The 12,596-nt window shown below is 42.9% G+C and overlaps 1 protein-coding gene across 1 annotated transcript in view; it reads left to right on the top strand.

Annotated features, from left to right (window-relative positions):
• LOC144893057 (fibrillin-2-like) overlaps positions 1-9,416 on the top strand; it is a 147,289-nt gene extending 137,873 nt beyond the window's left edge. The window contains exons 6-9 of the mRNA XM_078782678.1: positions 558-683; positions 4,863-5,015; positions 9,083-9,304; positions 9,388-9,416. Of these exons, the coding sequence (XP_078638804.1) occupies positions 558-683; positions 4,863-5,015; positions 9,083-9,304; positions 9,388-9,416 (530 nt within the window). The remainder of the gene's footprint in view (positions 1-557; positions 684-4,862; positions 5,016-9,082; positions 9,305-9,387) is intronic.
• Positions 9,417-12,596: the final 3,180 nt, after the last annotated feature.

Here is a 12,596-nt window from a genome sequence, read left to right as displayed (position 1 = left end):
TTGGACTTCAATTTCAGTGAAATTATTTACGTTAACATGCAAAGTACACCCTCAACTTCATCTCGTCGTGGTCATTGAAGAACCGCACGGTGTTCTCAAAACGTTTACCACATGAGGTGATGCTGATGCCAAATTTACAAATTCCTGTCTGAAACTTATCCCTTCATGGGCCTTTCAAAAACAGCTGGGATTGATATGTGGTCCGGGCAAAACGTACTCGATTAAAACCGTACTTCATGCTGACGGGTATTAGGAAAGGGAAGGAAAACCGCTCGACCACTATGGAATAAAGAAACCCCTTTCCAAGGATAATTGCATCTCTTACCTCGGGCTCAAACTAAATTAACAAATCAATGGAGCAATAATGGAATCTTTTGCAATGTTTCTGTTAAATTCCCGGCTGCAACAGTGTGCTGATAATTTCGAGAATACCTGACGACACCTGCAAATCAGGTGAACACGATAGTGGGGATCTCGAATGTCCACACGCGAATACTAATTTGCGTGCTGTATGATGCAACATCTGTGACGGCTTGTGGGCTCCTCTCGTTGCACAGACGTCGACGAGTGTGAGACGCAACTCAAAATATGTGATGGTGGCGAGTGTACGAACACGGCCGGAAGCTACTTCTGCAGCTGTCCTCCTGGATTCTCCGCCTCGACCGATGGCTCTCGGTGTCTCGGTGAGTGTCCGTGTTCTGCACAAAATGTGATGGATTTCCAAATCGCCATCGTAATCCTGACCTTGCATATATCACTTGCGAAAATCGAAGATTTTTCACGTATATTGGTTGGTCGTGTGTGTTATTAATCCCCTACCGGTGTACACCGGAGGGGACTATAGGTTTGCACTCCGTCTCTCCGTCTGTCAGTCCGTCAGTCCGTCACACAAAGAACAGTTTTCTGGACTTTTTTTCTAAACTCTTAATGCTAATGATTTCAAACTTGGCACATGGTTTTCTCATGATAAGTTACAGGTCAAGTTCGAACTTCACGACGTTTCGATCATTTTTGACGAAGTTATGGCACTTTGAACTTTGGGAATTCTGATAATTCTGATGATCCTTAACTCAGTGCCATTTTAAGTTTTAATTTCCTTTAAAAAATATTTTCTCTGCAATAATCGGACCGATTGAGATCAAATTTTCACCATAGGGGGGGGGGGGGGGGGGGGACTCGGTCTGTAGAATATTTTAATGGTAATTATGACGTCACAGGTCACGTGGTTCGGCCGCCATATTGTTAAAACCCCTTTTTCTCTACAACGGCTGAACAGATCGAGGCCAAACTTTGGAGGCAGAATCGCATACCCAAGATGAACAAAAACGTCAGTGAGCATGACGTCATGCATCACGTGGTTTCAGAGTTATGACGTTTTTAAGCATGAACCTTTAAAACCGAGCTCCTCCCTCATTTTTGATCCAATCGAAGGGAAACTTCATAGATCTGTTCAGCATGTCAGTCTACTAAAATGTCCTTTTGGAATTTGCGATAGGGCACGTGGTTTGGCAGATATCGTTAATTAAACGAAAAAAAAAAAAAAAAAAAAAAGGATATCTCTTGAATCGCTAGTACCTCAGACCGTGAGTTGGTAATTATATAATTCACACATAGTGCAATACGTGCGGGCCGCTCCACGGAGCGACATTGCAGGCTTATCAACGAGGCGAGGCATGACACACATGTGTCTCAGCATACCTCAGATCAAGTTTGAAAACCAGCATCAACCGTGCATAAATTTGCATATTCGATCATTTTTGACAAAGTTATTGCACTTTGAACTTTGGTAGGGGACATGTATTGCAGCGCAATACTCAGAATGCTTGTTCTGTCTGTTTGTCTGTCTGTCTCTCTAGGTCAATCACCTACAGGTCACACTTTCAAAACGATCTTCACAAAACTTTACCAAATGGTAGACTTGGTCATAAGGAAGGAGCCTATTGATTTTGAGGTCAAAAGGTCAAAAGGTCAACATAGGCCAAGGTCAACAACTTCGTCAAGTGTCTAAAATCCTCAATTTCTATCCGATTGACTTGAAATTTGAAGGGGATTTGCATATCCGGTCACTTAAATCAACCAGCAATTATTTTTGAAGGCTAAAGGTCAAAAGGTCAACATAGGCCTAGTTTCTAAAATTGTCAATTTTCATTCAATTGACTTGAAATTTGAAGAAGATTTGCACATTTGGTCTTTGAATTAAACCACCAATTATTTTAAGATCAAATTTGTTTTAGAGATTTCACAAGTAATGTGCTCTGCCTGACGTCTTTCTTGTTTTATTATTCTGCTGACATGACTTTTGTTTCGTCATTTAAGATAACCTCATGTACAGTGGTACTTATGGGATCTGCTAGGATAACCCAGAGGCAACATATTCCACTTTAACCTTCTACTCTGGGTTTGATTCCTCACATTTACAGACCGTCATCCTGGTGCGCAGTAGGCAAGCTATCTCTGGCACCATGACCAAATTCCAAATTCCTGCTCTAACCTACAGGAAGCAGTGCATCAGCGGCACAGCCGTGCCCACCAAATCATGTTACCTGCAGCCATGTGTTGCATATGAAAGAAGAAGGGATGAAGATCCTGGTGCTTCACAGGCAGGGCATTGCTTGGATGAGTGGGTTTGAAAACGGCTCAGCTTTGCAGTCTTTTCACTAGCCCCACTGGGCCTCAGGCTCTGCATCCCAAAGACTCATTTGCTTTATGAACATTTACTGTTTCACTTCGTTTTTGGAACAGAAACCTCTGTTGATTTTTATCACACTCTTATATAAATAGGGCACGAGATGTTGTATAAATGGCTGTTTTGTTAACGAACCCAAATATGAAAGTCTGTGGGCGTCCGGTTGCAGGATTGCGGTGAGAAGGTGGCTTTTCGCCATGATGAAACAATGGCAGACTGTGTAGCAGCACATGCTGTGAGCTAACAGAGGACTCGGAGTTTCTTAGTCACAGTCATGGGTGCAGGCCGGCGTTGTGCATGGTGTGAGGTTACGATGGTGCCTCGCCAGCACTTTCTGAAATGGCAAAAACTGAATGAAAGTGTTTTATTGGTCTCGGTGAAAGTTTTTCAATAAAATTTGGTTTTAATTTTGTGGAATGAAACAGAGATTTGATATTTTGAAGAACGATGAATTTTGTTTTGTTAGTCTTGAATCCATTCATGATATCAGGTATCTCTTTTATGTTGTGAAGTCGTGAAAAAAAGGAAACGCAAGTGAAGGAAGAAAATTAAAATATATTAAATAAACGAATAAATCCATGAAGCTTATGTAGGTTTATCAAATAAGTTTGGATCACCTTGTTTCATTATTTATGTTGTCTTTCTGTCTCGTCTGGGTTTGAATCCCGACCCAGCTATAAGCTCTCATCCTGGTGATTCACAGGCAGGGTGATTCATGAATGTGTTTGCCGTCCCTCGGATGGATGATAAACTGGGTGTCCCATCTTCTGGCATTAGTTGGTGGACGTTAAACATCCCATAGTGTCCTTCACGAAGAGTAGTCGAGTTATCGGTGGCACCATAGCCAAATTATAAATTCCTACCACAAATCAGGTCCAGTCGAACCGTCAGGCCTATCCAGCCGGTTCATATTACACCTGGACCAAATTTCCCCCTCGGCCAACCCCACATGAAGGTGGAATTAATTGATGATGATAAAGGAGTAGAAGTTTTTATATTGTTTCCGGTCAGTGGTCTCCAATAATGGAGAGATGTGGCATCTAAGAAGTCGCAATTCATGCTCCTTGCGGTGGGGAAACACACCAACTAAGGTCAACGATTTCAACGGAAATGGCAGTTTTGATCCTTTGTATTGCATTGTAATCAGACCTGCTTACAATGTCCCGTGGGTCGAGTCTCGAGTTGTGCCTCGAGACATTTTTTTTTTTTTCCTGATTGAACACTGGTATGTTCTGGATTATTGTCCTGTCGCTTCTCACCTCGACCCCTACATACTTACCTGATCTTTTCCCTTACTTCCCAACCCATCCTCACTCAGCCATTGACAGCCTTCCCTTCATTCCTGCTGTTCCTCACCACCTCTTTCTCATTTTTATAAACTAAAACACATGCTATGTACTCTGTGCCCAAGCCACAATGAAAGGATAGCACTGTGACAAATGGTGCTATCAGTCGAGACGAGATTAATGTTGATGGAAATTATTTTCTGAACGGAGAAAGAACAAATAATATTTGGTAAAGACAATAAAATAGGAATGAATTAAGAATGCAATTAAGGCCTTTTTTATTCGCCATTATTTTTAAACACTTTTATATCGGTGTGGTACAAATACAGTTGTTTACACTCAGATTGCTTATCGCAAGAAGTTACCAGAAATTAAATAACCAAACAAAACACTACAAAGACAGAGAATACACTTCCTATGGCAAACAAGTATGTTTGATGTAGCTGCTGCAATCTTCAAAATTTTGTCTACAAAGGTTACAAACTGTTCACTGACCTTTCAATGGTGTCCAACGATGATCAACCTCATAATATCACAGGACTTTCTCTAACTATGATCACTTTTCCTTTTATATTTTTGACCTCAGTTAAGGTTTATAATTTAGCTTGATTGTGAAGATTCGAGTATCATATGCATCAGAGCAATAAACGACTTGATGGGCCTAATAACCTCCCACTGCCTTGAAGTTCCTTTTAATGGAACTCAAGTAAAGTAGAAAGCGGTGTAAGAGGTGAAGTGATTCCAATATCGTTTTCCTACATTTATTGTAAAATTTGTTGGTGACAAGGAACACTACAATGGTTTACTTAACATGAAATGGTAAATTCCAGCGAATGCATTATGACCTTTATGTGTTTGTACCCTCTGCCCCGTGACCGTGGCTGTGACAGACCAGCGGCATGGGACATGCTTTGGGAGCCTCGTCGCCGGACGTTGTGGAGGAGATATGGCTGGACGGTTCAGCAAAGCTCAGTGCTGCTGCCAGGCTGGACGGTGCTGGGCATCTAGCGGTCTGCCTGAAATGTGCCCCATCCAAGGTTCCGGTAATGATGGAATTGTCGTTAAATTGCAAAAATGTAGTAGTCTATCTATATGTATATAAAAGAAAGTTTTTGTTTGTTTGTTTGTCTGCACGCGCTAATCTCCTGAACGGTGAAAGATAGGAGGAAACCTCTAATACTAAAAATGTCGGAACGGGCCCCGGGAAGGTTATAGGCTAGGTGGCGAGGCCGGTCGAGGCCGCCTCGGCCGGGCTGGGCCCATTTCGCAATTAAAATCTGAGCTGAATTATTGTAGTAAATCGTCTACGGCCACGAGTAAAAGCTTAATTATAGTTGTAAATTCATTCAAAAAGAACTAAAAATGTCGGGACGGGCCCCGGGAATGTTTTAGGCGAGGTCGTGAGGCCGGTCGAGGCCGCCTCAGCCAGGCTGGGCCCATTTCGCAATTAAAATCTGAGCTGAATTATAGTAGTCAATCGTCTACGGACGCGAGTAAAAGTTGAATTATAGTAGTAAATTCATTCAAAAAGAACTAAAAATGTCGGGACCGGCCCCGGGAAGGTTATAGGCTAGGTGGCGAGGCCAGCCGAGGCCGGGCTGGGCCCATTTCGCAATTAAAATCTGAGCTGAATTATAGTAGTCAATTGTCTACGGCCACGAGTAAAAGCTGAATTATAGTTGTAAATTCATTCAAAAAGAACTTAAAATGTCGGGACGGGCCCCGGGAAGGTTTTAGGCGAGGCCGGTCGAGGCCGCCTCGGCCGGGGTGGCCCATTTCGCAATTAAAATCTGAGCTGAATTATAGTAGTCAATCGTCTACGGCCGCGAGTAAAAGCTGAATTATAGTAGTAAATTCATTCAAAAAGAACTAAAAATGTCGGGACGGGCCCCGGGAAGGTTATAGGCTAGGTGGCGAGGCCGGTCGAGGCCGCTTCGGCCGGGCTTGGCCCATTTCGCAATTAAAAGCTGAGCTGAATTATAGTAGTCAATCTTCTATGGCTGCAAGTAAAAGCTGAATTATAGTCGTAAATTCATTCAAAAAGGACCCGGGCAACGCCGGGTGCTTTCGGCTAGTTAAATAATAAAAATGCACAATAAGTGACAACTAATAGATATGCACAGCATTGTCTCATTACGATGAACAGAGACATCCTGTACACCAGCCGTTGTATTGGAATTCATTATAACGGGACGGCGGTGAGCAGGTGTGAGATGGGCATGAGATTTATACCGAGAGGTTCACCCTGAGAAATATATATATTTAAGGTTTTCCGATTCCCCACACATGAGATGGATCTTTTTATCGGTCCACCACCTTTTGTCCTGGAGTGCAGTAAACGAACATTCCATCTCAAGTCATAGTTATATTTCAGGTTTTTGGGCATTTTAATATGACAATGAATTTGAGGGTCATAACATTAGTATGTATCTTGTGAACATTTTCACTCATAAACATAAGCTTAAGGAAACACAGTGAACTTGGATGCATGAGGAGGCCATCTGGCCCATCAAGCCTATGCTGCATCTCTACCACATTTAGTCAATCAATGAGTTTATCAACTTTAATTCAATAAAACATGGCGTATATGCTCTATTGCAGAACACCAGCGTGCTCTGAATAGTATTCATCTGTGCTGTTGGTAAAAGAAGGAATCCAGCCCAGAAAACTATTTCTAAAAACGACACTGTCACAAAACCCTGCCATTGATGTAATGCTTCCTGATAGTATACTTGCTTGACAGTGTGTGGGTGGATTCATTGAAGAAATCCGAACTGATAGAGAAAAGTAAGACAAGGTGATCGACGACAGAGATAGAACTCCCCTCAGGGGTTACAGAACATACTTTAGAGTGTACAAAAAAGTCTGCTTGCTGTAGTTTCTGTGACGCCGTAAATGGATATTCGGGCCAATCATAAAAAGTTTATGTGGACCGGGTCATGTTTCATCCTACTTGTTACAGATGGAAAACACTCAGGTGTCGTAGAAGGTTTCATGAAATGCTGCAACCCGCATGCATTATTACCGCGGTCCAGCCAGTTGTGTCATGGTCTGCAGCACGTTTTGCTAAAAACACGAAATCTGACCATGCATCCGGCAATCTCCGGATGAGATGAGGATGCTTGTGGAGGAAAGGGTTAACTTCCATTTTTTGCCCACAGTGTGCCATACCTGGTCGGAAGAGCATGACTTCAACTGCAAACATTTTCCTTGTCACTTGAGAACTTCAACTTATGACATTATAATATTCCATTTATTTATATTATTTTTTTAACACAAAAGGTACCAGAGAAGAAAGTACAATATACACATTTCCAGGCAAATTGTCATTGACTGTTGCTTCAACATAAGAAAACAGATGAAAAAAAAACCGCCACAAGTTACAAAAATATTGAGATTATAGCCATCTGTGAAAACACCAGTCACAAAAGCATTCTACAGGCACGCGATCATGTACCTTCTCGGAAGACTGCCGGTTCAGCTTATGGAGACTGGCAATGCAAAGATTATATTTAATAGTTTACAACAAGAAACCTTGCTGCGTGGAGTGGAAACACATACATTGAACGAGATCATAAACAATTTTGAAGCATTGGAAATGTGGTTGTACAGAAGAATGGGAAAAATACCGTGGTTAGAGAGAGAGAGATTGTATTCAAGGTGTTTAATATAGTCAGTGTGAATCGAGAAGTCGAGCAGAAAATAATCAAGAAAATAGAATTAAGCTTGGGTTATGTGCCCAAGACAATAGTTTACAGAAGGTGTTGTTGGAAGGCAAAGTGGAAGGAAAATAAGAGCACAAGGATGGCGATGTCATCCGTTGATTGATAACAACGAATATTGGATCAAACTAAGTCAACAGGAACACAAGCGAAAGGCTCTCGACAGAAAACCTCCTAGCTGGAGAAGATGCGGATGACCGACTGAACAAGAAATGGTAACTCGTTTATTCATTGCAATAATCATGTGAAAATGGCTTCTGCAATTATGATCAAGTCACGTTATGACGATCCAGCAAATTCGAATTTAAATTAATAGTGAGAAAACGGGTCGTTTTTTTCATTCAATCTAGTGGAACATGATTTCCAATGTGTACAATTTGTATATCAACGAACAGTTGTTCGTCGTTTAATCCGAGTCTTTGGCAAAATCAGTTTCGGCCTGTGCTTGCTGACAGCTCATCTCTACGCGTGCATCATTACAACTCTCAGTGGAGCAAGCTCTGTATTTTACACTGACATGTTGTGCTGATGAGGTCTTAAGGCCAAAACTCATGTCCAAAACTGATGCTGGAATTATTCTTCTGAGCTGTCATACTTCTTAGAGATTGTTGTACTTGGTAAATTACCTTAATATATTTCTCCTTCTCTCTCTTTCTATCTTCCTCTCTCTTTCTCTCTGTATTGGCGAAGTAGCTTAAAAACGACTGTCTCCATTATGGCTCATCTTTATTTTGATTTGTCCAACCAGATGTCACTGATGATGCGATACTTTACGGCTTACGCGATGAGGCGTTGAATCGAAGCGCTCTTCACGTCACGTGACATTATTAAACATAAGAAGACAGCAACTTCTTAAGTTTAATACTTTTAAACATCTTCCAATTGCAGTGTCGATTGTGAAATAGAAATGATAACCTCTGATCTTTGCACCATCCCATGTTAGACAGCCTGCCCGAAATGATAATATTCAGCCTTTAATCAAAATTCCAGCTCGAGTGTGACCTTTACGCCATCCCATCAAGACAAAAGCCAGTAAAATTGTGCTCTTCCTGCTATATGAATAAGAAAAAAAAATGTGAACACGATTACAATTCCTCACATCATCACAGGCTGAACTGTATCAACAATGGATGGAGTTAACCGTGATACCTGAAGGAAAATTAACGAGTTCAAGTTTAGACTATTCAGTGAGTACCCCGATTAAAAAGAGAACAGCCATTCTAAGATAAAATTCCTAAAATATAACTGCCATCATGTGACCTTCAATAGACCCTGTCACAAATGTAAAGCAAATGTTTAAGAATGTGTCGACTTAATTTGTATATCCACTCGGTATTATAGGTTGCTGTTGTAGAATGTGAATTTTCCTCTTCCTTTTATCTTTTCAGAGGAGTTTCGCCATCTCTGCCTTAACGGCTTGCCATTTGCACCGGGCCCTGGTACAGCCAGTTTTGGTGGGCCCATTGTTCCATATGGACCAGCCACTGGTGGTTTGCCTTACAGTCCTGGTGGTCCCTTTGGTCCAGCAATTCCTTTTGGGCCTGGTGGTGCTGGACCAGGTTCAGGGCCAAGCTCGTTTGGACCAGGAATTGGAGGGGGTCCTCTGCGGGGTGAGTTGTGTTTTGTTTTGACCATTTTATCGGATGAAATATTCCACGTAGCTGCATGCTGAACCAATGGTCCCTTATGTCAGATCAGGACCTTAAGACTGGATTGCTGTAGAAATGAGCACAGCAAAGATCTAAAATGTTAGCAAACCTTATACAACAACACAACAACAACAACATGCATTTTAAAAGGCCATTTTCCCTGCTAGAGCGGGGGTTAGCCTTGCGGTCCCCATGACAATCTTCTCCATTTTGCCCTATTTTCTGCATCTCTCCTTGTTAACCCCCTTGCCCGCATTTCTTCTTCCACCATCTTTAGCCAAGTCTTTCTCGGTCTTCCCTGTCTTCTACTTCCTTCTACATTCATTTCCATCACTCTTCTCAACCAGTCACTTTCATCCTTCCTCAACACATGACCAAACCATCTCAACCTGTTCCTCTTCACAGCATCAATCACAGGCTCTATTCCCATCATCTTTCGCAATTCATCATTTGTCTTCCTCTCTCTCAACGATACTCCACACATCCGTCGAACCATTCGCATTTCCACCCTTTCCAACCTTCGTTGCTGCTCTACGTTCATTACCCATGTCTCGCTCCCATAAATCATAACACTTCTCACACATGCAGCATACACCTTTCCCTTCAGCTTCAACGACACTCCCCTCATCATCAGCACGCCACTCAATTCCCGAAACTTCTTCCATGCACATCTCACTCGAGCAACCGTTGTCGAGTCTGATCCACCTTCTCCATTCAGCATGTCTCCGAGGTAGCAAAATGTTTTCACACCTTCCAGCTTCACACCGTCTCCAAGATCCAACTCAACATTTCCTCCATCTGCAGCTCCCTCTGTGCACACCTTACATTTGAATGTAGCTGCCACACTGGTTAATGACCCTCTCAGACCACTACATTTTTGATGAACCCACTCAGCGCACATTGTACACTGAATGGAGTTCACTCCGACACCCTTCCTACACACAGCACAGGGCCACTTCCCAGTTCTTTCCACCTCACCACATGCTTTACCACTTGCCATCACCTTCGTCTTTCCGATATTCACCTTCAGACCTTTTGTCTCCATACATTCCTTCCACGTGTTCATCTTTTCCTTCAGTCCATCCATACTTTCCGCAATCAACACCAGATCATCTGCATACAACAACTCCCAGGGTAAACCCTCCTTTACGTTCTGAGCCAGCACCTCCATCACAGCTACAAATAGTAGTGGACTTAGTACCGACGCCTGATGCACTCCCACCTTCACCTCAAACTCACCACTGTTCCCGTCCTTCGTCCTTACAGCTGTGCGCGCTCTTTTGTACATTGCCATCACAACTCTGATCAACCATTCCTCCACTCCTAACTTCCTCAATGCCCATGTCAATACTTTGCGTGGAACCCGATCGAATGCTTTCTCCAGATCAACAAACCCAAGAAACAACTTCTTCCTCTTCTCCATGTACTTCTCCTGCAACTGCCTCACATTGAAAAGCGCGTCTGTCGTTCCTCTTCCTGGCATAAATCCAAACTGCATTTCGTCGATCTTCACTTTCTTCCTTATCCTCCTCTCCAACACCCTTTCCAATACATTCATTCCATGCTCCAATAACTTTATCGCTCAGTACGAGCCACACTCCAGAGGGTCACCTTTCCCCTTGTATAGAGGGACGAGGGTACTCAGTTCCCAATCCACTGGAATGCGGCCTTCTTTCACCACCAGATTACAGATCTCTGTTATTCTCTTCACACCCCAACTTCCTGCTGCCTTCAACATGTCTCCCACAACTCCCGTCGGCCCTCCCGCTTTTCTACCCTTCATTGCTTTTATCGCTTCCTCAACTTCCTTCTCAGTTATCTTCTCTGCCGGTCCTAAAACTGGGTTACTCTCTATGTTGCCATCCCATTCATTCTCTGTATTCAACAGCATTTCCATATATCTTTTCCATCTTCCTTTAATTCCATCTGGGTCGACAACGATTTGTCCCACTTCATCCTTCAAGCAGCTCACCCCCATCACATCACACCTCTCTTTCGCTATCTGCTTTGCAATCCTGAATACCGCTCTCTGACCCTCTTCCGAATCCAAGCGTTCTCTGAACATTTTCCTACATACCTCCTGCGCCTTTGCTACCTCTTTCTTTGCAGCCTTCCTGGCTGCCTTATAACTTTCATGCTCTGCTGTTTCTGCTCCCGTACCCTTCGCCTTCTGCCACTCCTTCAACTTCTTCCTCTTCTCGTCAATTCTCTTTCCAACTTCATCATCCCACCACCATGTTTCCGAGTGCCTCGGTGGTCCTTTTGTCCATCCACATACCTCACCAACGGCTCCCAACAGACTAGCTTTCATTGACATCCAACCACTTTCAAGCTCAACCACATCATCCTCGACCCTACTCAGCCTCTCTTTTAATGCCTCCCTTACTGTCACCTCTTTCAACCTCCACACCTTCATTCTCGGTTGGTACTTCACCCGCCGAGCTCTCCTCGCACCTTTCACCCTTACGTCGCAGACAACCAAGTGGTGCTGTGAAACAGCCTCCTCCCCCGGGATCACCTTTGTGTCTCGGAGGTGCCCCCTATCTCGCCTACGCACCATCAGGTAGTCAACGGTTGTCGTCGACCCACCTGACGTGTATGTAACAAGCTTATTATCCTCTTTCTGGAACTGAGTATTTCTGGAACTGAGTAGTAAACCTTATACAGGAAGCACAAATAAATACAGTATTATTAGACATACAGAGGAATGTTGGCTCACCTGGGATGACCATATTGTAAAGTTTCCTTTATCGATCACTGCAGTTTGAAGGGATTTTTAAAAGTATTGAACTTAAGAAGTTCCTACTTTCTTGCATGGCAATGTAGGACAAGCAACCTCTAAAGATGAAGGTAAATGTCTGACCAACAGGCAAAGAAATGCCTCAAAGTTTAACTGTAATCCTTGACTGAGTGACCTTTAGACGGCACTAAAAACAAGTTGTGGCCCTGCTGTTCAGAGAGATTTTATAAGCGAAAGTCCAGCAGTGAAATTGACTGCAGCTACGACTTATTTTAATGGCCTCTATTATTCACGCCTTTTTGTGGGGTTGGCTGGGGAAAGTTTTTTTGGGCCAATTTTTTTCTTTTTGGGCCAAGTTGGCCGGGTCTGACTTTCTAACCAGGTGAATTTGAACCACCCTCACATATTAAAAAGAAAGACAAGCTTATAAAATCAAACAGGAGACTCAGGCTTGAGCCTTTTATACACTAAATAAGTAACAAGGATTACTTCCTGGCTAATATCACAGATTCC

This window comes from Myxine glutinosa, chromosome 7, assembly GCF_964187855.1.
Source record: "Myxine glutinosa chromosome 7, kmMyxGlut1.1, whole genome shotgun sequence".
Taxonomy (NCBI): Eukaryota; Metazoa; Chordata; class Myxini; order Myxiniformes; family Myxinidae; genus Myxine; species Myxine glutinosa.
Note: the sequence above shows the minus strand (reverse complement) of the source record. Positions and strands in the feature narration are given on the sequence as shown.